The sequence below is a fragment of the Oncorhynchus gorbuscha genome, linkage group LG02 (assembly GCF_021184085.1).
Source record: "Oncorhynchus gorbuscha isolate QuinsamMale2020 ecotype Even-year linkage group LG02, OgorEven_v1.0, whole genome shotgun sequence".
NCBI lineage: Eukaryota > Metazoa > Chordata > Actinopteri > Salmoniformes > Salmonidae > Oncorhynchus > Oncorhynchus gorbuscha.
Window position 1 is genome coordinate 72,896,227 of NC_060174.1, and position 27,380 is coordinate 72,923,606.

At 44.0% G+C, this 27,380-nt stretch overlaps 1 protein-coding gene across 1 annotated transcript in view; it reads left to right on the plus strand.

The window, feature by feature from the left end:
- Positions 1 to 27,380, plus strand: part of LOC124008975 (teneurin-1-like) — a 190,930-nt gene that overhangs the window by 32,264 nt on the left and 131,286 nt on the right. Inside the window, exon 2 of the mRNA XM_046320569.1 lies at positions 18,031 to 18,304. Within this exon, the coding sequence (XP_046176525.1) occupies positions 18,088 to 18,304 (217 nt within the window). The 5' untranslated portion in view covers positions 18,031 to 18,087. The remainder of the gene's footprint in view (positions 1 to 18,030; positions 18,305 to 27,380) is intronic.

Below are 27,380 nucleotides of genomic sequence, written 5' to 3' on the forward strand. Positions count from 1 at the left end.
CTGTATTTCAAAGATAATTAGTAAAAATCCTTGTAACTTCACAGACCTTCATTGTAAAGGGTTTAACACTGTTTCCCATGCTTGTTCAATGAACCATAAACAATTAATGAACATGCACCTGTGGAACGGCCGTTAAGACACTAACAGCTGTAGGCTGTTAGGCAATTAAGGTCACAGTTATGAAAACTTAGGACACTAAAGAGGCCTTTCTACTGGCTCTGAAAAACACGAAAAGAAAGATGCCCATGGTCCCTGCTCTTCTGCGTGAACGTGCCTTAGGCATGCTGCTAGGAGGCATGAGGACTGCAGATGTGGACAGGGCAATAAATTGCAATGTCCGTACTGTGAGACGCCAAAGAAGGCGCCACAGGGAGACAGGACGGACAGCTGATCGTCCTCGCAGTGGCAGACCACGTGTAACAACACCTGCACAGGATCGGTACATCCGAACATCACACCTGCGGGACAAGTACAAGATGGCAACAACAATTACCCCAGTTACTCCAGGAACACACAATCCCTCCATCAGTGCTCAGACTGTCCACAATAGGCTGAGAGAGGCTGGACTGAGAGCTTGTAGGCCTGTTGTAAGGCAGGTCTTCACCAGACATCACTGGTAACAATGTCGCCTATGGGCACAAACCTACCGTCGCTGGACCAGACAGGACAGGCAAAAAGTGCTCTTCACTGACGAGCCTGTCTCACGTCTCACCAGGGGTGATGGTCGGATTCACGTTTATCGTCAAAGGAATGAGCGTTACACCGAGGCCTGTATTCTAGAGCGGGATCGATTTGGAGGTGGAGGGTCCGTCATGGTCTGGGGCGGTGTGTCACAGCTAGAGGTCGACCGTTTATGATTTTTCAACGCCGATACCGATTATTGGAGTACCAAAAACCCCGATACCGATTAATCAATAGCTCAGTTGGTAGAGCATGGCGCTTGTAACGCCAGGGTAGTGGGTTCAATCCCCGGGACCACCCATACGTAGAATGTATGCACACATGACTGTAAGTCGCTTTGGATAAAAGCGTCTGCTAAATGACATATATTATTATATATTATAAAAAATATAAAGTATTTTTAATAATGACAATTACAACAATACTGAATTAACACTTATTTTAACTTAATATAATACATCAATAAAGTCAATTAAGCCTCAAGTAGATAATGAAACAGGTTCAATTTGGTTTAAATAATGCAAAAACAAAGTGTTGGAGAAGAACGTAAAAGTGTAATATGTAATATGTAAGAGCACTAACGTTTCAGTTCCTTGCTCAGAACATGAGAACATATGAAAGCTGGTGGTTCCTTTTAACATGAGTCTTCAATATTCCCAGGTAAGAAGTTTTAGGTTGTAGTTATTATAGGACTATTTCCCTCTATACCATTTGTATTTCATTAACCTTTGACTATTGGATGTTCTTATAGGCAATTTAGAATTGCCAATGTAACAGTACAGCTTCCGTCCCTCTCCTCGCTCCTCCCTGGGCTCGAACCAGCAACACATCGACAACAGCCAACACATCAAAGCGTTACCCTTGCCGGGCAAGGGAAACCACCACCCCAAGGCTCAGAGCGAGTGAAGTTTGAAACACTATTAGCGCGCGCTAACTAGCCAGCCATTTCACTTCGGTCACACCACCCTCATCTCATCTTGGGAGCTGATAGGTTTGAAGTCATAAACAACGCAATGCTTGACGCACAACGAAGAGCTGCTGGCAAAAAGCACGAAAGTGCTGTTTGAATGAATGTTTACGTGCCTGCTTCTGCCTACCACCGCTCAGTCAGATACTTAGGTACTTGTATGCTTGTATGCTCAGTCAGATTATATGCAACACAGGACACGCTAGGTAATATCTAGTAATATCATCAACCATGTGTAGTTAACTAGTGATTATGATTGATTGTTTTTTATAAGATAAGTTTAATGCTAGCTAGCAACTTACCTTGGCTTACTGCATTTGCGTAACAGGCAGTCAGTCTCCTTGTGGAGTGCAATGAGAGAGAGGCAGGTCGTTATTGCGTTGGACTAGTTAACTGTAAGATTGCAAGATTGGATCCCCCGAGCTGACAAGGTCAAAACCTGTCTTTCTGCCCCTAAACGAGGCATTAAAAATAAGAATGTGTTCTTAACTGACTTTCCTAGTTAAATAAAGATTAAATAAAGGTGTAAAAAAAATAATTCGGCAAATCGGCGCCCAAAAATACAGATTTCCGATTGCTATGAAAACGTGAAATCGGCCACAATTAATCGGCCATTCCGATTAATCGGTCGACCTCTAGTCACAGCATCATCGGACTGAGCTTGTCGTCATTGCAGGAAATCTCAATGCTGTGAGTTACAGGGAAGACATCCTTCCTGCAGGCTCATCCTGACATGACACTCCAGCATGACAATGCCACCAGCCATACTGCTCGTTCTGTGTGTGATTTATAGCAAGACAGGAATTTTAGTGTTCTTCCATGGTTAGCGAAGAGCCCGGATCTCAATCCCATTGAGCACGTCTGAGACCTGTTGGATCGGAGGGTGAGGGCTAAGGCCAATGTCTGGGAACATGCAGGAGCCCTGGAGGAAGAGTGGGGTAACATATTACAGCAAGAACTGGCAAATCTGGTGCAGTCCATGAGGAGAAGATGCAGTACTTAATGCATCTGGTGGCCACACCAGATACTGACTGTTATTTTTTATTTTGACCCCCCCCTTTATTCAGGGACACATTATTCCATTTATGTTTGTCACAAGTCTGTGGAACTTGTTCAGTTTATGTCTCATTTGTTGAATCTTGTTATGTTCATACAAATATTTACACATGTTAAGTTTGCTGAAAATAAACACATTTGACAGTGAGAGGGCGTTTCTTTTTTTTTCTGAGTTTATGTAATAATAGTGACATGAGGAATAAATAGACAGTGAATAACAATAATGAGTAAAAATAACATGGCTATATACAGGGAGTACCAGTACCAAGTCAGTGTGCAGGGGTACGAGGTAATAACATGGCTATATACAGTCAAAAGTTATGAGAATGACACAAATATTAATTTTCACAAAGTCTGCTGCCTCAGTTTGAATGATGGCAATTTGCATATACTCCAGAATGTTATGAAGAGTGATCAGATGAATTGCAATTAATTGCAACATCCCTATTTGCCATGCAAATGAACTGAATCCCCAAGAAACTTTTCCACTGCATTTCAGCCCTGCCACAAATGGACCAGCTGACATCATCTCAGTGATTCTCTCGTTAACACAGGTGTGAGTGTTGACGAGGACAAGGCTGGAGATCACTCTGTCATGCTGATTGAGTTTGAATAACAGACTGGAAGCTTCAAAAGGAGGGTGGTGCTTGGAATAATTCTTCTTCTTCTGTCATCCATGGTTACCTGCAAGTAAACACGTGTCTTCATTATTGCATTGCACAAAAAAGGCTTCACAGGCAAGGATTGCTGCCAGTAAGATTGCACCTAAATCAAACATTTATCGGATCATCAAGAACTTCAAGGAGAGCGGTTCAATTGTTGTGAAGAAGGCTTCAGGGAGCCCAATGAAGTCCAGCAAGCGCCAGGACCGTCTCCTAAAGTTGATTCAGCTGCAGGATCGGTGGACTACCAGTACAGAGCTTTCTCAGGAATGCCAGCAGGCAGGTGTGAGTGCATCTGCACTCACAGTGAGGCTTTTGGAGGATGGCCTTGTGTCAGGGGCAGCAAAGAAGCCACTTCTCTCCAGGAAAAACATTGGGGACAGACTGATATTCTGCAAAAGGTACAGGGATTGGACTGCTGAGGACTGGGGTAAAGTGATTTCCTCTGATGACTCCTCTTTCTGATTGTTTGGGGCATCTGGAAAAAAGCTTGTCCGGAGAAGACATGGTGAGCCCTAGCATCCGTCCTGTGTCATGTCAACAGCATCCCGAGACCATTCATGTGTGGGGTTGCTTCTCAGCCAAGGGAGTGGGCTCACTCAAGAACACAGACATGAATAAAGAATGGTACCAACACATCCTCCGAGAGCAACTTCTCCCAAACATCCAGAAACAGTTTGGTGACGAACAATGCCTTTTCAAGCATGATGGAGCACCTTGCCATAAGGCAAAAGTGAGAACTAAGTGGCTCGGGGAACAAAACATCGATATTTTGGGTCCATGGCCAGGAAACTCCCCAGACCTTAATCCCATTGAGAACTCGTGGTCAATCCTCAAGAGGCAGGTGGACAAGCAAAAACCCACAAATTCTGACAAACTCCAAGCATTGATTATGCAAGAATGGGCTGCCATCAGTCAGGATGTGGCCCAGAAGTTAATTGATAGCATGCCGGGGTAGATTGCAGAGGTCTTGATAAAGAATGATCGACACTGCAAATATTGACTCTTTGCATCAACTTCATGTAATTGTCAATAAAAGCCTTTGACCCTTATGAAATGCTTGTAATTATACTTCAGTATTCCATAGAGGCATCTGACACAAATATCTAAAGACACTGAGGCAGCAGACTTTGTGAAACTTAATATTTGTGTCATTCTCAAAACTTTGGGCCACGACTACAGGGAGTACCAGTACCAAGTCAATGTGCAGGGGTACGAGGTAATAACATGGTTATATACAGGGAGTACCAGTACTGTGTCAATGTGCAGGGTTACGAGGTAATTGAGGTAGCTATGTACATATAGGTAGGGGTAAAGGGATAGGCAACAGGATAGATAATAGATAGTAGCAGCATATGTGGTGTGAGTGTGTTGCGTCAGTATGCATGTGTGCGTGTGTTATGTGGGCGAATATAGTGTGTGTGTGTGTGTGTGTGTGTGTGTGTGTGTGTGTGTGTGTGTGTGTGTGTGTGTGTGTGTGTGTGTGTGTGTGTGTGTGTGTGTGTGTGTGTGTGTGTGTGTGTGTGTGTGTGTGTGTGTGTGTGTGTGTGTGTGTGTGTGTGTGTGTGTGTGTGTGTGTGTGTGTGTGTGTGTTGCGTGTCAGTGTAAATATGTGTAAGTGTGTGGGTAGTGTGTGTGCATAGAGTTACTGCAGGTAGTCCACAACAATGTTTAAACCACAACAGGAGACCACTCTTGGAAAAATAGAAGAAATGTGTAAGTGCCTGCGCAGAGAGACCTTTGATTGGTCAGTGATGTTTCTGTAGCGCTCATGTGTTTGCAGAGTTTGCAAAACAAATGGCCAGTGGATTGATGCAAATAATTGTGCAATCATTCTGCCAGTACCTAGGATTAGGGCCTTGTCCGGAGTAAGCAGGATGTCCAGAGCTGCAGACTCGTTGATGTAGAAATGCTAATCCATCGCTGTTCTGGTGGCCAGAAGCTGTTTTCGGTCATAGGAAATGATGGCGAAGACATTATGTACAAAATAAATTAGATCAGGGGGAAAAAAACAAAATAGCAGAAATGGTCAGGACCCCGTAAGACTGTTGCTATCCACTGCAGCTGAGCTGCCACTGTTGTGGGGTTTACTGTTTACTTCCTACTAACAATGTTGTGGGGTTTACTTCCTACTAAAAGTGTTGTGTGGTTTACTGTTTACTGTTTACTTTACTGTTTACTTTTACGCCGGTATCAGCGTTGAAAAATCATAATCGGTCGACCTCTAGTACAGATACCCCAAAAAAATTATGTAGTACTTTAAAGTATTTTTTTACTAAAGCTACTTTACACCACTGGTGAGTGGTGGGGTCAATAAACCAGAATTGGAAGATCCTCCATCATCGTTTAAACTTCCAGTTTGGGAAAATGTTGGCTTCCCAGTAAATGACAACGGCATTAACAGTATGATGCTACGCTCAACGAGAATAGCCTATGCAGCTGTCAACACCTCAAATATGTTGACAATTTTACACTGATATCACTCCTGTATACCGGAGCAAGACGGAAACAACACAACATCGTCTCCCCTCTGCAGTCAAGCAGCCCTTGGGATCTGATTCAGAAAGAAATTACAAAAGTGATAGGTAGGCTATGTTTAAATTTCTTACAGTCTTTGGTTTATACCTGTGGAGATGCACCCATTCACGGTGGTTGAGAAATGGGGGTTTCAGTAGTGGTTTTACCACCTCGTGGAAGTGCTCAAGCCACGTTACAAACTTCCCTCTTGCACCCATTTTAGAAATCTGTAATCTCTCTATATAAGCAAACCAAAGCCAAAGTTTTGAAATGAATTTTCCAATGCACCCTGTGTTGCCCTTACTTAACAGTGACAGCCCATCACATTACCCCAGAGTGGGATATTTACCATGCTACAAACACACATCTGGCAGTGAAGGAGGCAGTGTCATGGTGCGTTCATAACCAAGTGGGAATTTATCACATACAACTGGGAAAAATCCACTTGAACAGCCCTCAAACTGATAATTACTAGTGGGAAACTCGTCTATCATTCTGAAAACCTACTTCTCGCACATTATGACCTCAGACGTCACCTACTAAGGAAATGGCCTCTGTAACAACAGCATTTTTGGCAGTTAAATGCAACAGCAAAACATTATTTATAAAATATATCTATTAATGTAGTTTTTGAAATCTGTAATTTGTTTGCAAGCATGATAGCTTTACTTGTAGTTTATGGTTGACACAGCTTTCTCAACGAGTTCAAGTCACATGAATGCATCCAACTGGTATTTATGACTTCACAACTGGTAAATTCCCACCTCGCACATGGTTACAAATGCAGCATCGGAGTGGAAACTTGAGAGGCCCAACATAACAATCCGATCACAACAGACAATGCAAGAAACGTTGTGAATGCTGAACATTGTGAATGACATTTCATTTTCTCACTGTACCGAAACCGATCCGAACTGTGACCACAAAACCGCAATACGTACCGAACCGTGGGTTTGGTGTACCATTAGCTATTGTGCCTTCAGATATCCCCCCCATTTTGTTGTGTTAGAACCTGAATAAAAAAAATATTAAATTGAGATTTTTGTCACTGGCTTACACACAATACCCCATAACATCAAATTAATACAAAATAATTTCAAACACAGATTCAAGAACAAAGACCAGGGAGCTTTTCCAATGCCTCGCAAAGGGCACCTATTGGTAGATGTGTAAAAACATATATTTAAAAAATACATTGAATATCCCTTTGAGCATGGTGAAGTTACTAATTATACTTTGGATGGTATATCAATATACCTATCACGTTTTAGGGAAGATCCAGATGCAGTCAGTGTCGAAGTAACACAAGTTTATTACTAAAACAGGGGTCAGGCAAAACGACAGGTCAAGGGCAGGCAGAGGTCGGTAATCCAGTCCAAAAGGTACAGAACGGCAGGCAGTCTCACACGGAACCCAAACCGGCTGTGTGCGTGCGCTATCATGCATACATTTATTTTGTCCCCCTACACCAAAAGTGATCACGACACGCATGAAATATCAAAACAAACTCTGAACCAATTACATTCATTTGGGGACAGGTCGAAAAGCATTAAACATGTATGGCAATTTAGCTAGTTAGCTTGCACTTGCTAGCTAATTTGTCCTATTTAGCTAGCTTGCTGTTGCTAGCTAATTTGTCCTGGGATATAAACATTGAGTTGTTATTTTACCTGAAATTCACAAGGTCTTCTACTCCGACAATTAATACACACATAAAACGGCCAACTGAATCATTTCTAGTCATCTTTCCTCCTTCCAGGCTTTTTCATCTTTGAATTTATATGGTGATTGGCATCTACACTTTTACCACGACAACCGGCAAAACATTTAGTCTTTCAATCACCCACGTGGGTATAACCAATGAGGAAATGCCACGTGGGTATCTGCTTCTATAAACCAATGAGGAGATGGGAGAGGCAGGATTTTCAGCGCGATCTGCATCAGAAATAGAAAGGAGTTCTATTTTAGCCCTTGGCAACGCAGACGCTCATTGGCACGCGCGAGCAGTGTGTGTGAAATAATTGAATAATATGCATTTCTACATTTATTTTGCGACGCTTGCGCACATGCAACGTGTCCGGTCTGGTCAGCATGTCATGGTCAAGGCAGGCAGAGGTCAATAATCCAGTGTGGTGTGACAAGGTACAGAACGGCAGGCAGGCTCAGGGTCAGGGCAGGCTGAATGGTCAAAACTGGGAAAACTAGAAAACAGGAACTAGAAACAGATAGGAGCAGGGGGAAAAGCACTGGTAGTGTAATGATATTCGTCTGCTGTTTGAAGTGAGTCAGACCGAAATGCAGCGTGTAGGTTACTCATGACTTTTAATGAAGAAAATGCTGTACATGAAATAACTGAGAATACAAAACAACAAACGAGTGAAACTACTTACAGCCTATCTGGTGACTAACACAAAGACAGGTACAATCGCCCACGAAATACAACGCGCACTCAGGCTGCCTAAATATGGTTCCCAATCCGAGACAACGAGAATCAGCTGACTCCAATTAGGAATCGCCTCAGGCAGCCAAGCCTAACTAGACACACCCCTACTAATACACACTCCTAATTAATACAAACCCCAATACGAAATACAACATATAAACCCATGTCACACCCTGGCCTACCCAAACATATAACAAAAACACAAGATACAATGACCAAGGCGTGACAGAACCCCCCTAAGGTGCGGACTCCGGGACGCACCTCAAGAGCATAGGGAGGGTCCGGGTGGGCGTCTGTCCATGGTGGCGGTTCTGGCTCGGGACGTGGACCCCACTCCATAAATGTCCTAGTTCCTCCCCTTCGCATCCTAGGATAATCCACCTTCTCCACCGACCATGGCCTAATAGTCCTCACCCTGATCCCCACATAACTGAGGGGCAGCTCGGGACAGAGGGGCAGCTCGGGACAGAGGGGCAGCTCGGGACAGAGGGGCAACTCGGGACAGAGGGGCAACTCGGGACAGAGGGGCAACTCGGGACAGAGGGGCAACTCGGGACAGAGGGGCAACTCAGGATAGAGGGGCAACTCAGGATAGAGGGGCAACTCAGGACAGCGGGGCAGCCCGGGACAGAGGGGCAGCCCGGGACCGAGGGGAAGCCCGGAGGGGAAGCCCGGTACTGAGGGGAAGCCCGGTACTGAGGGGAAGCCCGGTACTGAGGGGAAGCCCGGTACTGAGGGGAAGCCCGGTACTGAGAGGAAGCTCGGTACTGAGAGGAAGCTCGGTACAGAGAGGGAGCCCAGTACAGAGAGGGAGCCTAGTACTGAGAGGAAGCTCAGTACTGAGAGGAAGCTCAGGCAGGTAGTAGGCTCCGGTAAATCCTGGCTGGCTGGTGGACCTGGATGATTAAGGTTGTCTGGCCGATCTAGAAGATCTTGGTAGACTGGCACTTCTGGCGGATCCTGGCAGACTGGCACTTCTGGCGGATCCTGGCAGACTGGTGACGCTGGGCCGACTGGCGGCGCTGGGCAGACAGGAGACTCCGGCAGCGCAGGAGAGGAGAAAGGCTTTGGCTGAGCTGAACAGGCGAGGCGCACTGGACGCGCTGGGCCGACTGGTAGCACTGGTGGCGCTGGACAGACAGGAGACTCCGGCAGCGCAAGAGAGGAGAAAGGCTCTGGCTGCGCTAAACAGGCGGGAGACTCCGATAGCGCAGGAGAAGAGAACAGCTCTGGTTGCGCTAAACAAGCGGGAGACTCCGGCAGCGCAGGAGGGGAGAAAAGCACTGGCTGCGCTGAACAGGCGAGGCGCACTGGAGGCCTGGTGCGTGGTGCTGGAACTGGTGGTACTGGCGCGAGGACACGCACAGGAAGCCTCGTGCGGGGAGCTGCTACCGGAGGACTGGTGTGTAGAGGTGGCTCTGGATAGACCGGACCGTGCAGGCGCACTGGAGCTCTTGAGCACCGAGCCTGCCCAAGCTTACCTGGCTCGATGCCCACTCTAGCCCGGCCAATAGGAAGGGCTGGTATGAGTCGCAGCTGGCTCTGCACCCGCACTGGAAACACTGTGCGCTCCATAGCATAACACGGTGCCTGCCCGGTCTCTCTAGCCCAACGGTGAGCACAGGGAGTATGCGCAGGTTTCCTACCTGGCATAACTATTCTCCCTTTTAGCCCCCCCCAATAAATTTTTTGGGGTGACTTTCCGGTTTCCAACCGCGTCGCAGTGCTGCCTCCTCATACTCACGCCTCTCCGCTTTAGCTACTTCTATTTCCTCCTTGGGACGGCGATATTCTCCCGGCTGCGCCCAGGGTCCTTTTCCGTCTAATATCATCTCCCAAGACCAGAAATCCTCATATTGCTGCTCCTCACAATTAACAGGGAGAGTAGGCTCAGGTCTGACTCCTGACTCTGCCACTCTCTCTCTGCGCTTTCCCCCGTTACCTACGGTTTTCGTTCTGTATAGCCATGCTCTCCTTTTCGATTCCATCCGTGTATAGCCCTCCTCGCATTGCTGTAGGGAATCCCAGGCGGGCTCCTGCACTCGCACTGGGTCGGCCGTCCACCTGTCGATTTCTTCCCACGTAGTATAATCCATATCGTCCTCCTTCAGATCCTGCCAGTTCACACGCTGCTCGGTCTGTGAATCGTGGTGGGTGATTCTGTAATGATATTCGTCTGCTGTTTGAAGTGAGTCAGACCGAAATGCAGCGTGTAGGTTACTCATGACTTTTAATGAAGAAAATGCTGTACATGAAATAACTGAGAATACAAAACAACAAACGAGTGAAACTACTTACAGCCTATCTGGTGACTAACACAAAGACAGGTACAATCGCCCACGAAATACAACGCGCACTCAGGCTGCCTAAATACGGTTCCCAATCCAAGACAACGAGAATCAGCTGACTACAATTAGGAATCGCCTCAGGCAGCCAAGCCTAACTAGACACACCCCTACTAATACACACTCCTAATTAATACAAACCCCAATACGAAATACAACATATAAACCCATGTCACACCCTGGCCTACCCAAACATATAACAAAAACACAAGATACAATGACCAAGGCGTGACAGGTAGGCTTGACGAACAAAACAAACTGGCAACAGACAAACAGAGAACACAGGTATTAATACACTGGGGATAATGGGGAAGATGGGCGACACCTAGAGGTTGGTGGAGACAAGCACAAAGACAGGTGAAACAGATCAGGGTGTGACAACAGCCAGTCACTACAAAGATCCTTCCTAACTCCGTTGCTGGAGAGGAAGGAACCCGCTCAGGGAGTTCACCATGAGGCCAGTGGGGACTTTAAAACAGTTCCAGAGTTTAATAGCTGTGATCGGAGAAAACTGAGGATGTATCAACAACATTGTAGTTACTCCACAATACTAACCTACATGACAGAGTGAAAAGAAGGAAGCCTGTACAGAATACAAATATTCAAAAACATGCATCCTATTGCAACAAGGCACTAAAGTAATACTGCCCAAACAATTGGCTAAAATGTTTGAGGCAAATCCAATACAACACATTACTGAGTACCACTCTACATATTTTCAAGCAGAAGTGGTGGCTGCATCAATCGTTAAGGACTGGGTGTTTTTCTCGATAAAAAATAAATGGAATGGAGCTAAGCACAGGCAAAATCCTAGAGGGAAGCCTGGTTCAGTCTGCCTTCCACCAGACACTGGGAGATGAATTCAGCTTTCAGCAGGAAAATAACCTAAAGCACAAGGCCAAATCTACACTGGAGTTGTTTACCAAGAAGAAAATGAATGTGGCGGAGTTACAGTTCAGACTTAAATCTACTTGAAAATCAAGACCTGAAAATGGTTGTCTAGTAATGATCAACAACCAATTTAACAAAGCTGGAAGAATTCTGAAAAGATAAATGGGCAATTGTTGCACAATCCAGGTGTGGAAAGCTCTTAGATACTTACCCAGAAAGGCTCACTTCATTTTAAATACATTTGAAAAAATGTCTAAAAACATGTTATCACTTTGCCATTATGGGGTCTTGTGTGTAGGTAGGTGAGAAAAAATGATTTAATCAATTTTTAATAATACACTTTCGGAAGGCACTATGAAGACATCTTCAGTTCACACAAGAATCAGTTACATCACACAGTCTAAGTTATCTGTTTTTGTGCTCGAGGCACTTAAGCTGATCCCTTTGGGTACATTCTCACCCTGACCTAGGAACAGTGCTTATGTGAGGGATTGAATGAGCTGGGGTGAAAATACAGTCGGGTAGAAAACACTATATGTATACTATAGAGAAATGACAATGACAGATCTCTCAGTAGGAGGAAGAGGAATAGCTCCAGAGAAGTGGAGCTCCGTGACAGAGATGGAGGCAGGGAGTGCCTGCGGCATGCCTGTAGCGTTGTAATGAAGTTTGTGGCTCATGTGCCCATGCTGGGCCGTTGGGCCAGACTCTCCCAGACTCGACGGGGGACATTCATCTGAATATTCTTTCCCCACATGTAGCTACCCAATTAACACCAAGCACTTTACCCTGCCGAGTCCCAGGAAGGCTCAGCCAGCATCATGGAGCTTGGCGAACTGGCACCAAACAGCCTTTGATTTATGGACTTAATACTGTAGTGTACTACACCAAGGCAGGGTATTGTATTTCATACCGAAAAGATCAGAAATCTAATATTTTCCTCTTTCTTTCTCCTAAAAGTATTTTTCTATGGTTGTACAGACTATTTTGTCATGCAGCTTTGGAAGGTTAAGAGTGTTCCGGAATGCTGCTGGCTTTTCATTCAAAGGTCCAGTGGCAATTTTAACATGTAAATCTTGGTGAGGCAAAAAAGAAAATGTAGGATGCATGTCAGCAAAGCCACTACATGATATAACACTAAACAATACATTAATTGCACTATAACGGTAACAAACGGTGCCCAAAAACTGTTAGGGCCTACATAACTCTGTCCCAACAGCAGTCCCAACACCTTAGCACTGTTACACCTGGCTTTCAGCGGAGCCTTGTCTGGCAGCGAAACAGTTCATTCAGCCTCATTTACTGCCTTTAAAAAAACATAGCTGATATGGCTGACTTGCTTAAACTGATAATTGAGATGTAAAAACAATGGCATAAGGGGACGACAAGCGGATAAGAGGCAATCCGTAATTTGGATGAAGACATAAATGAGCAAGCGACGACGGACATAGTCAATATAACTAACTACATGTTCAGCACTTTTGAAATGTACAGCGACATAATTCTGAACAGTGTACTCCCTGTACACGTCAGAACCGTAGGATACATAAATGGGGCATATAAGCAGAAAATGAAAGCTCTTACAATATTCGATGATTACATTTCTCTAAAACAGATTATATGCTATTTGTGCACCACCAAGTTAGAACAGTAGGGGAAATTAAGAGGTGAAAATAGACCAAATTATTAGGGAGAGGCACATGGGCTGCTAACAGCTTACTACACAACATACACTTAGTATTACTTTCTTAGCTACAATATACATATCTCCCTGGCATATTACATCATTTATGCAGCAGCATACAATACATTTTTGGACTCACCTTGTGAAGGAGGCACAGCGGTCCTTTGTGGGAAAAAAACACAGCCACTCCATTGAGTAGTAGTCTAATGTTAGTAGTTTCTTTACAATGCTTGCAGTTAGCCACTGATTCCTTCCAAACGACTCATTGTTAAATTATTGTGTAATCTTTTTGTACAAGGGCCGATGAGCACCGATATGTTATAACTATAATTTCTCTTCATTGTTTCATTATTTTAAAAAGGATTTGCCAGTAGAATGTCGACTTGATGACAACTGATGATGTCTGCTAGCTAAGACTTTGAAAGTCCATTCAAAGCTACTGTAGATATAACGTGATTTGATGTCATTCTATCTGTGGCCAATGATCTTGAGCCTTCTTGGATGAGCACTTCTAATATAACTCTATAGCAGAACCCAAGGGGGCTAACATTTTCGAGCTCTAACCTTAGAATTGGGGATGACGTACTGTCCCATGAGTGACAGAAAACTGATTCATTCATGACAGAAAACATAGTCAGTCTGGGTCAATGCTTTGTATTTTTTGCTAGCTAGCCCCACTACCACAGAAAGCACTGAATTAGGCTGAAACACCTGCATTTTGGAGCTGCCTTACTCATCAATAAAGCAAAAAAGAGACCATGTTTGTATGCAGCTTTATTAAGTCAATTACATTTTTTTTGTTACATTGTTTACAAACTGATGCGTGACACGTATTAATCCGAAAATAAAAAGCACAACAGACAAGCCCCCCCCCCAAAAAAACATGTTTTTTATATTTTTTATTATATACTTTTTTTGTAACCTAAAAGTGTGGTGCTCAAAACGGGTGGGGCTCTGGACCACGGAAAGATGTACAGCAACATTCATCCTGTTAAAGCCCATGGATTACGAGCAAATGACCGTGTGTTGTGCTGGCTGGTGTTACTCTGAATGATTCGTGTGTCCACTAGGCAGTTTATTTACAAACACCGTAATCATCTCATTAAAAGCAACTTGGTGCTCATCAGAAGACACTGTCTTAGCCCCAATGTGCTCCCATTAAACCTCTGCATTCAAAACATATTTTGCTAAGCATCAGAGTGGTAGAACTAAGCCGTTTTAACCAAGCAGACAAATGGTATACTGTAGTTTGCATTTATGGTGCAACTATAACCCAATATCATTTAGGAGCTTTAGGAGGAAAATGATATTTACTGTAACAGAAATAAGACTGATCGTATCCCAAATGGAACATGACTAACATTCATAAAATGGAAGGGTTGTATAATATTAACACAAGGTTATTTTAGGAATGCGTAGTTAAATTGCAACTTGCTCAGAGGAAAGATAAAATGTTAAATTTTCCCAGTGCTACATTATGCATGTGCCCTTTTAGAGATGGGGAAATGTATATATTCTATTTCTTCCTATTTTATTACGTTAATGACATTTACAGAGTAATATTAGTTTTTGAGTAGGGAAAATAAGTTATGAATATCAACCTTATTGATTGGATTTGTTGTGCCTTATGAACATTTCACTGGCTATTGGCTATTAGAGTCATTTTAATACATTTAACTCTGAGATGTAAGATGTTTGTGTTATTGATCATACTGAGAACACTGTCAATCTCACTATGAAGATGTTCTTGGGATTTTCTAGCTGCATATTCTGTAGCTACAGTGTATTACTCTATCCCCTAAGTATTTTATATATGTTTAAACAAATACATATCAACGTTAAGAAGGTACAACAATAAATTATTACATGTGGTAGCCACTATTCATTCGTTTTTGCATCAGAAGAAGTGGTAATTCAATTAGGTTTTGCAACAGAGGAAGTGGTACATGAGAGTACCTCTTTTAAGACAGTGTGTACACAATAACCTCATGATAGAGAACCCGGCGGCCTAATTAGTTTGTGTGGAGCCGGAGTCAGAGGATCAGGTAAAAATATTGGTGGTACAGTAGGCCTATTAAATTAGTAGTAGAAGACTGGTGGTAGAACTGGTAGAAGACTGGATCTAGATATGTATTATGAAAATATAGAAATGGTGAAAAATAATGAAAATAGTTCATGAAAAAAAATACTTAACTATTACCTCAACTGAAGGACAAAGCCAAAAGTGATTCAAACAGGCTAAACACCCATAAACTCATGCATCTGAGTATGGCATAGCTAAAGTAACAGCATGTTACCAAGACAATGATCTATACCTGAATGATGAGAAAGTGACTAAATGGTAGGTCTATTACAACAACGGACAGAAGTTACTTTTAGTAGCAGGTTAGGAGAACTTTCTCACGACGCGAATAAAACATGCAACTTTTTTACAATAGCTTTACACCATCTAGCCACAATGATGCTAAAAGGACATGCCCTAACATATTATTAGCATTTCTGAAAAACAATGAAAACACCCCCACAGCAGGAGAAACCAAACACAGACGCAGGTGGACAACGTGTGTCTGTTGCTGCGTTCATAACATTTAGCAAATTCGTTAATACCAGCATACCACTGGGGAAAACGTGTTGCTCCCAGTTTACAAGTAGTATTTTCTGAGTTCCCCACTTGTAATGAACGGAGCATGAAGCCCTGAACCGACCTGGGTGTGCTCCCCTTTTTTAATTTTTTTTTATTTCACCTTTATTTAACCAGGTAGGCAAGTTGAGAACAAGTTCTCATTTACAATTGCGACCTGGCCAAGATAAAGCAAAGCAGTTTGACACATACAACGACACAGAGTTACACATGGAGTAAAACAAACATACAGTCAATAATACAGTATAAACAAGTCTATATACGATGTGAGCAAATGAGGTGAGATAAGGGAGGTAAAGGTAGAAAAAGGCGATGGTGGCAAAGTAAATACAAAATAGCAAGTTAAACACTCGAATGGTAGATTTGCAATGGAAGAATGTGCAATGTAGAAATAAAAATAATGGGGTGCAAAGGAGCAAAATAAATAAATAAATAAAATACAGTAGGGAAAGAGGTAGTTGTTTGAGCTAAATTATAGGTGGGCTATGTACAGGTGCAGTAATCTGTGAGCTGCTCTGACAGTTGGTGATTAAAGCTAGTGAGGAAGATAAGTGTTTCCAGTTTCCCTTGGAGCCAGTTCAACACAGCAATGGTGCGTAGAACATGTTGGCGATTGGAACAAAGAAATTAAAACATTTCAACAACAATTAAAGGTTGTGTATGTAACCAGATTCTGCTGTTTATACATACTGTTGGAAAGGAACTAGTGATAGTATAGTTAGGGAAATGTCCATGTGACAATAGCTCTCAGACACAAATCCCATACTACCTACCTACATGTCAAATAGAATAAAATAACATTTTATTGGTCACATACACATTTAGCAGATGTTATTGCACGTGTAGCGAAATGCTTGTGTTTCTAGCTCCAAAAGTGCAGTAATATCTAACAAGTAGTATCTAACAATTTCACAACATTACACACATTTAAAGTATGTTAAAAGGGTACAAAAATCGACAAAAAGGAACCACTCATGTATATTCATGAGCTAGCTACTCATATGTTTTTGTACTGAGAGTACTGAGAGCACCTCTTGTAGACAGTGTGGACTGTGTATGCTAAAATAGGTGCCTTACCTAGGCTCCCTGCCTCAGAGTTTATACAGTAACCTCACCAAAAACAGCCTTGTTTCAACTAGTGGTGTTGACTCCCCACTCATCATTTTCCGCCACACCTACCCTGAGTAATTACCTTTACATGCACAGAACAGCCTCGTCCAGCCAGGGGGCTGGCTGCGGCACAGAATACAAATGGCCCATTAAAAATGCCTTCAACTGCCAATTAGTCAAGCAAGATATGTACTGAGCTTGCTATTAATAACCTATTACCACAAGCCGGACAACGATGGCACAGCCTAATGAGCATTTGATTGTCATATTTGTCTTGAATGCTGTTAAAGATTACACATGTCAGAGGGCAAACATTGTCAGGAGCCTCTTCTGATTTCTTGCTGAAGTTTGTATTATGGGGAGTCCCTCCCCCCCCCCTCCGTTCCCAAAGTATAGAAGTACAGTGGGGTGTGAAGGCAATCCTCTCTGCTACAGGGTCGAGTGTTTGGGTCAAGGCCATGGCCAAGGTTTAGTGGCTGTCAGGCGGCAATGATAGAAAGGTCAGCCCAAGCAGAGCTCAGGGCAGAATAGACGGGTTCATATCAAGGTTATAGTGTGCTTTACGCTACACAGCAAAACACTACTGGGCTGTGATGAACTGCAGCCTTATACTAGGACACAGATGCAAAATAACTGTATTCATCATTGTGCTACTGTTACTACTGAGTAATGCTAATGGTAAATAAAAAAATAACTGCCTCTCTAGCTCTGGGGATAAAATACATTGTTCGCCACATGATTTCTATCATTGTGTTTCATAGCAGTCCATCAGATTCTGCTGTAAATTAAAGTTATCTCTCAGTCTGTTCATATAAGGGCTCCTCCTCCCCTGTGTCTATAAAGCAACTCAATCTTCTAACACCACCACCCAGCAGCAACCCCTTAGAACAAGGACACGCTGATTAAAGACACTAATATCCAAATAATTACTTTTTACTTGATTTATATATTTTTCGCACAATACTGGGACACAACATTAGCAATGTGTGAGGTAAATGCATTGTTCTAAGTCTTTATTCTCCACTTCCTCCAGATTGGTCTTGCATTTTGGATCCAATGACTGAATGAGCTTGGTTCAGTTTTGCCAGGCATGGAGCAGATGGATTGTAAGCCTTACCAGTCGTTGTCCAAGGCCCGGAATGAGATGGAGCTCGCCTACACCAGCTCCTCAGACGAAAGCGAGGACGGCAGGAACGTTTGCAAATCCTACACATCCCGAGAGACCCTGCCCGACTACGGCCAGGAGATGAGATTCAACTACAACAGCCACAGAGCCAAGCGGAAAACAGTGGAGGAACACACTGGAGGTACGCTATAACCACACACCACAAACTAGTTTAGCCAGTCACAATGAGATTGTTAAATAGTAATTAAATTGAAATAGCAATTAGTTTTGATTGGTATCTGTGCTGGGGGCATTTATACGGTAAAGGCCCGTTCCATTTTGTAGTTATTGATAAATGCACAGGTTCCAGGTTAATCAGTTTTCCTTGCACAGGTTATGGTCAGTTATGATGTCAAAATGGCAGAGAGGTTGCAGGGGAGACAGGCAAATGCAGTGTGATTGTATGCATGGTAAGACTTATCATGACATTGCAGCTAGCCAAATTAATTTTATAATCTCATGTCCCCATATCCACATATCCCCTGGTAAATGTATGAAAACTCTACTCTGCTGCTACCTGCAGTGACTATGGAAGGATTGCATGCTAATGTGGAAGGTAGACTCGGTTGAATGTTATTGTGAAAAATGTGAATTACAGAGGTAATGCAGTTATTCCATAACTTGTTTTCTAGTCTAGCTAGTCACACATAGGAGCTTTTTAACACCTTAGGGCTGTGTTGGGGTTTGGGGGGTGGGGTGGGATAGGGATGGGGGGGAGTGTATAATTATGTTTGAATTGACTTTTTCTCTGTACAATATAACACAATCACACCTCTATTCTAACCACTCTAAACAATGATTGTTAGGAAATGAGAATAGGAAATGAGTGTTACAGGGAAAACACAAAACTCACTTATCGAATTATGAATGGTTTTAGTGGTGATGTTTCTACTCAGTTTTTCATTGCACAGTCTATATTGTTATCTACCTTATTCACTGAACACATAGTGCAGTATGCCATCACTGTCTCTTGAAGGTTCCTCATAGAAAAATGTCACACTATCTGGTCTGCTTCAGGAAGACATAAAATACCACTATGGAGGTTATTTCAGGTCCCATCTAAACCACTGGTTGACTATTTACCTTTCACAATATACAGTTGAAGTCGGACGTTTACATACACTTAGTCATTAAAACTCGTCATTAAAGTTATTAAAACTCGTTTTCAACCACTCTACAAATTTCTTGTTAACAAACTATAGTTTTGGCAAGTCGGTTAGGACATCTACTTTGTGCATGACACAAGTCATTTTTCCAACAATTGTTTACAGACAGATTATTTCACTTATAATTCACTGTATCACAATTCCAGTGGGTCAGAAGTTTACATGCACTAAGTTGACTGTGCCTTTAAACAGCTTGGAAAATTCCAGAAAATGATGTCATGGCTTTAGAAGCTTCTGCTAGGCTAATTGACATAATTTTAGTCAATTGGGGGTGTACCTGTGGATTTATTTCAAACTCAGTGCCTCTTTGCTTGACATCATGGGAAAGTCAATAGAAATCAGCCAAATCAGCCAAAAATTGTAGAGCTCCACAAGTCTGGTTCATCCTTGGGAGCAATTTCCAAACGCCTGAAGGTGCCACGTTCATCTGTACAAACAATAGTACGCAAGTATAAACATCATGGGACCACGCAGCCGTCACACCGCTCAGGAAGGAGACGCATTCTGTCTCCTAGAGATTAACCTACTTTGGTGTGGAAAATGAAAATCAATCCCAGAACAACAGCAAAGGAACTTGTGAAGATGCTGGAGGAAACAGGTACAAAAGTATCTATATCCACAGTAAAACGTGTCCCAAATCGACTTAACCTGAAAGGCCGCTCAGCAAGGAAGAAGCCCCTGCTCCAAAACCGCCATAAAAAAGCCAGACTACGGTTTGCAACTGCACATGGGGATAAAGATTGTACTTTTTGGAGAAATGTCCTCTGGTCTGATGAAACAAAAATAGAACTGTTTGGCCATAATGATCATTGTTATGTTTGGAGGAAAAAGGGGGAGGCTTGCAAGCTGAAGAACACCATTCCAACCGTGAAGCACAGGGGTGGCAGCATCATGTTGTGGGGGTGCTTTACTGCAAGAGGAACTGGTGCACTTCACAAAATAGATGGCATCATGATGGAGGAAAATTATGTGGCTATATTGAAGCAACATCTCAAGACACCAGTCAGGAAGTTAAAGCTTGGTCGCAAATGGGTCTTCCAAATGGACAATGACCAAATGGACAATGACCCCAAGCATACTTGGGCAAAATGGCTTAAGGACAATGGAGTCAAGGTATTGGAGTGGCCATCACAAAGCCCTGACCTCAATCCCATAGAGAATTTGTGGGCAGAACTGAAACACAGTGTGCGAGCATGGAGGCCTACAAACCAGACTCAGTTACACCAGCTCTGTCAGGAGGAATGTGCCAAAATTCACCCAACTTATTGTGGGAAGCTTGTGGAAGACTACCCGAAATGTTTGACCCAGGTTAAACAATTTGAAGGCATTGCTACCAAATAGTAATTGACTGAATGTAAACTTCTGACCCACTGGGAATGTGATGAAAGAAATAAAAGCTGAAATAAAACATTCTCTCTCCTATTATTCTGACATTTCACATTCTTAAAATATAGTGGGGATCCTAACTAACCTATGACAGGGAATTTGTATTATCTTAATAGTGACATTATCTTAATAGTGATAGTACATCTGTAACGCAGTAGTTCAACTTTGATCAGTGTTGCTGTTTTCGTTGTTTCACATGGAAATTCTTCTAACCATATTCTGTCTCTTTATGCAGTTCTGAAATATAGTTGACATGACATATTCCTTGATCATTGTACGTTAATTTGAGTCATTTGAAGGTAAGACTTGAAGAACAAAGTCATGCTGAAAATGTCTTCAGTATTATGACTATAATTTCTATAATAACAATTTATATGAGGATAATTTGTTATAATGCCTATGAGTAATTGATCATCTGATGATTAGAGTCGGCATTTCTCAGTCAAATGATGATTTAAGATATATGATTTAAGATATAACACTTAACATTTATTTCACATATAGTATACTGTATTTGAAGGCAAAATGTGCATATGAATAACACCTGAACAGCATCTCCCTCACATTGATTTGATTAACAGTGCTCTATTTCTAATCACATGATCATTTCTATACCATAGTATCTTATTTTCCTTAGATTTACCTTAAAACGTATGCGAATGATGGAAGATACATATACTCGTCTTAACTGCAAATGTGAGCTTAAATCGGCTTTCAGCTCCCATGTATTACGGTATTCAAATGGTACACCGAACAAAACATTTGGTTCTGGTTACCTTGGAAACTGCATAAAATGAACAAATGACATTTGCTTGGAGCAGCATCTATTTCAACCTGAACAGATTGATTGCAAAACAGTATGCACATGATTTCATCCCCTATCATGGAGAGGACAACATTATCAGGAGTGATTGGGGGAAAAAATCGATACAGTTACATATCGCAATATTTAGGATGATATTATATTGATACTTTGACACCAAGTATCGATTTGTAAAAAAAAACTAAAGATACATAGTGTATACAGTGAGCTCAATGTATTGGGACTGACATTTATTTTTTTATTTTTTTGGGGGGGGGGTTCTGTGCTCCAGCACTTTGGATTTGAAATTATACAATGAGTATGAGGCTAAAATGAATATTGTCAGTTGAATTTGAGGGTAGCATCCACATTGATGTAGAACTGTTTAGAAACATATTATTATTATTTTTGTATTTTAAACCCTTTTCCTTCCCAATTACGATCTTGTCTCATGTCTGCAACTCCCCAACGTGCTCGGAGAGGTGAAGGTTGAGTCATGCATCCTCCGAAATATGACCCGCCAAACCTCACACCCACCCGCTTAACCCAGAAGCCACCCGCACCAACCTCAACTGATGACCGAAGTCAGTCTGCAGGCGCCCGGCCCACCACAAGGAGTCGCTAGCGCCCGAGGAGCCCCCGGCCAAACCCTCCCATAACCCGGACAACTGTGCGCCGCCCTATGTCTTACTTCAATTAGCCACAAAACCCCTAGTTTGAAAGCGAATGTTTTCTAGAAGCTGTGCGGTGCCATTTCCTTTGAATTTACCCATACATGAGCTAGCTGCCTAGCAGAGTTTCAGCCAATGAGATTCAGCCCCTCGCCATTTGAGTGACAGCTGGCAAGACACACACACACACACACACACACAGTAGAGCGAGAGAGAGAGCAATGACGTGGTTCACATCTGCACATTTGTGACATAGTACGCAATTTTCAAGGACCACTTCTGGCTTGTGGACACTACCTTCCGAACTACTGGTGAAAAAGTATACAAACGTACCAGAGAATATCTTTAAATAGTGAGTCAACATGTTTTCATCACTTTTATTTCCATGACTGATCAAAACCTGGTTTTATTATGGCTCTCTTGTAACGACGTTCGTCTGTTGAAGAAAGAGAGTCGGACCGAAATGCAGCGTGTTGGTTACTCATGACTTTAATGAAAGTAACGCGGTACATGAAATAACTGATACTAAATACAAAAACAACAAAACGGAACGTGAAACTTATTACAGCCTATCTGGTGACCACAACACAGAGACAGGAACAATCACCCACGAAATACAAAGCGAAACTCAGGCTGCCTAAATACGGTTCCCAAACAGAGACAACGAGAATCACCTGACTCTGATTGAGAATCGCCTCAGGCAGCCAAGCCTATACAACACCCCTAATCAGCCGCGATCCCAAATACTACAAACCCCAATACGAAAAACAACATATAAACCCATGTCACACCCTGGCCTACCCAAACATATAACAAAAACACAAAATACAATGACCACGGCGTGACAGAACCCCCTCCCTAAGGTGCGGACTCCTGGACGCACCTCAAAACCATAGGGAGGGTCCGGGTGGGCGTCTGTCCATGGTGGTGGCTCCGGCTCGGGACGTGGACCCCACTCCATTAATGTCCCGGTTCCTCCCCTTCGCGTCCTGGGATAATCCACCCTCTCCGCCGACCATGGCCTAATAGTCCTCACCCAGATCCCCACTGGACTGAGGGGCAGCTCGGGACAGAGGGGCAGCTCGGGACAGAAGCAGCCAAGTACTGAGAGGAAGCCCAGTACTGAGAGGAAGCCCAGTACTGAGAAGAAGCCCAGTACTGAGATGAAGCTCAGGCAGGTAGTAGGCTCCGGTAAATCCTGGCTGGCTGGCGGAACTGGAAGATTCAGGTTGACTAGCAGATCTGGAAGATTCTGGTTGACTGGCAGATCTGGAAGAGACTGGTTGACTGGCAGATCTGGAAGAGACTGGTTGTCTGGCAGATCTGGAAGAGACTGGTTGTCTGGCAGATCTGGAAGAGACTGGTTGTCTGGCAGATCTGGAAGAGACTGGTTGTCTGGCAGATCTAGAAGATCATGGCTGACTGGCGGATCTAGCTGCTCTATGCAGACTGACAGCTCTGGCTGCTTCTTACAGACTGATAGCTCTGGCTGCTTCATGCAGACTGACAGCTCTGGCTGCTTCATGCAGACTGACAGCTCTGACTGCTCCATGCAGGCTGACAGCTCTCTGCAGACTGGCAGATCCTGGCTGACTGGCACTTCTGGCGGGTCCTGGCAGACTGGCGGCGCTGGGCAGACTGGCGACGCTGGGCAGACTGGCGACGCTGGGCAGACTGGCGACGCTAGGCAGACTGGCGGCGCTGGGCAGACTGGGAGCACTGGCGGCGCTGGGCAGACTGGGAGCACTGGCGGCGCTGGGCAGACTGACGACGCTGGGCAGACTGGAGACGCTGGGCAGACTGGCGGCGCTGGGCAGACTTGGAGCACTGGCAGCGCTGGGCAGACTGGGAGCACTGGCGGCGCTGGGCAGACTGGCGGCACTGGCGACGCTGGGCAGACTGACGACGCTGGGCAGACTGGAGGCGCTGGGCAGACTGGCGGCGCTGGGCAGACTGGGAGCACTGGCGGCGCTGGGAAGACTGGAAGCGCTGGCGGCGCTGGGCAGACTGGGAGCACTGGCTGCGCTAAACAGGCGGGAGACTCCGGCAGCGCAGGAGATGAGAAAAGCGCTGGCTGCGCTGAACAGGCGAGGCGCACTGAAGGCCTGGTGCATGGTGCTGGAACTGGTGGTACTGGATTGAGGACACGCACAGGAAGCCTGGTGCGGGAAGCTACCACCGGAGGACTGGAGTGTGGAGGTGGCACAGGATGGGCTAGACCGTGAAGGCGTACTGGAGATCTTGAGAGCAGTGTAGGCACAGGACGTGCAAGGCTAGGGATGTGCACAGGAGGCCTGGTGCGTGAGGCTGGCACCAACTTCACCAGCCGACTAACACGCACCTCAGGTTGAGTATAGAGCGCTAACTCAGGTGCTATCAAATCCCCGACACGATCCGTCGGACGAATATTGTATCTATAGCACCAAGCTAGCAGCTCCCTCATTACTCTCCACTCCACTTTCCCCATTAACTCCTTCACAGTCTCTGCTTCGCTCACCTCTAACACTGGCTCTGGTTCTGGTCTCCTCCTTGGCTCCTCACGATAAACAAGGAGAGTTGGCTCAGGTCTATCTCCTGACTCAGCCATACTGTCCCTGAACCTCCCCCCAATACATTTTTTGGGGTGACTTTCGGTTTTCGCTCTGCACCGCCTTCTCTTTTTTATTGACTCCATTCGCCTATAGCCCTCTTCGCATTGCTGCAGCGAATCCCAGGCGGGCGCCTGCACTCTCTCTGGGTCGGCCGGCCCACCTGTCGATTTCTTCCCACGTCGTATAATCCATGCCTCTACCGTCCATAACGTCCTCCTTTCGCTCCTGCCAGTTTACACGCTGCTCGGTCCGTGAGTGGTGGGTGATTCTGTAACGACGTTCGTCTGTTGAAGAAAGAGAGTCGGACCGAAATGCAGCGTGTTGGTTACTCATGACTTTAATGAAAGAAACGCGGTACATGAAATAACTGATACTAAATACAAAAACAACAAAACGGAACGTGAAACTTATTACAGCCTATCTGGTGACCACAACTGAGACAGGAACAATCACCCATGAAATACAAAGCGAAACTCAGGCTGCCTAAATACAGTTCCCAATCAGAGACAACGAGAATCACCTGACTCTGATTGAGAATCGCCTCAGGCAGCCAAGCCTATACAACACCCCTAATCAGCCGCGATCCCAAATACTACAAACCCCAATACGAAAAACAACATATAAACCCATGTCACACCCTGGCCTACCCAAACATATAACAAAAACACAAAATACAATGACCAAGGCGTGACATCTCTCTTGTCTCTCTGAAGCAGACATATAGTGAGCAATATGTTTTGAACATCTAATCGCAATACATATAGAATGGTAAGAATCACAATAATATTGTATCGGCACCTAAGTATCGTGATAATATTGTAACACGAGGTCCCTGGCAATTCCCATCCCTAATTTTCAATGCTCATTTGTGTCCATTTTTCACTGTTGCCTCCATTTCGCGGCTGTGATTTTAAGGGGCAGGAGGTCGTAGAGAGATATTCACTGACAAGAAATTGGTCAAGGACATGGGTTCCTGACTGGCGTAATTAGTGTCGAGATTATTACTTGAGAGTGAGGTCAGGCAAGTCACCTTGGTGAGGGATTCTCAAGAGCAGTTTAAAGAAAGACGACCCCTCTCCATATGCAAGCCGCACCGCAGTGTTGAGTACAGACCATGGCCACAGACTGATATTAGTCTAGTCACACAGGATTTTGATCTATGCCAGATTATTGTGCAGCCCAGACAAACCCATTGAAACTGTTGCTAAAACAATTTAAACTAAAATGTGTTTTTTTATGATCAATAAATTAATGAAATACTTAATGAAAAAAATAACTATACAGTATAACAGGCCTCGGTAATCTGCAATCATTTACTCTCAGTTCTCAGTTTATTAGGTACACCCACCTAGTACCAAGTCAGACCCCCTTTTCCTCAATAAACGGAAATGTTTCTCAGTTGGTGTCAAGACACCTAAAGTGTGTCTGGATAGTTCCGCACACCATTATACCACCACCATCAGCCTGTACCGTTCAGACCAGGCAGGTTGGGGCCATGGACTGCTGCTTACGCCAAATCCTGACTCAGCATGACACAACAGGATCCGGGATTCGTCGGACCATTTTTTTCGACTGCTCAATTGTCCTGTGTTGGTGATTGCGTGCCCACTGGAGCCGATTCTTCTTGTTTTTAGCTGATAGGAGTGGAACCCTATTGGTCGTCTGCTGCAATAGCCCATCTGTGACCAGGACTGACGAGTTGTGCATTCTGAGATGCCGTTCTGCACACCACTGTTGTACCGTGCCGTTATTTGCCTGTTTGTGGCCCGCCTGGTAGCTTGAACGATTCTTGCCATTCTCCTTCGACCTCTCATCAACAAGCTGTTTTCGCCCATAGGACTGAAGCTGACTGGATGTTTTTTTTGTTTACCAGTCTTTGTATACCCTACACACTGTCGTGCATGAAAAGCGCAGGACGCCGGCCATTTCTGATCATACCATGCTCAAAGTCGCTTAGGTCACTCGTTTTTCCCATTCTAACGTTTAATCGAACGGTAACTGGATGCCTGTCTGCCTGCTTTATATAGCAAGTCATGACCAAGTGACTGTCACGCCCTGGCCATAGAGAGGCTTTTATTCTCTATTTTGGTTAGGCCAGGGTGTGACTAGGGTGGTCATTCTAGTTTCTTTATTTCTATGTTTTGGCCGGGTATGGTTCTCAATCAGGGACTGCTGTCTATCGTTGTCTCTGATTGGGAATCATACTTAGGCAGCCTTTTTCCCACCTGTGTTTTGTGGGTAGTTGTTTTCTGTATAGTTTATGCACCTTACAGAACTGTTTCGGTTTTCCCTCGTGTTTATTTTGTTTGAGTGTTTAGTGATCAAATAAAATCATGAACACGTACAACGCTGCACTTTGGTCCGATCCTCATTACGAAGAGAGCCGTGACAGTGACTCACTGTCTGTAGGAACAAACTATTTTCATTAATGGGCTGGTGTATCTAAAAAACTGTCCACTGAGTGTATGTCACACTTTTATCTAGTTTTGATAAGATGTACAGTTAATGTCTGTGTGTAAGGGTAAAGTGACGGTACTCTGTTACATTTCATTATTTTAAAGTTATGTGACCCAGTCTTTATCATAAATATCTCTAAGGTGAA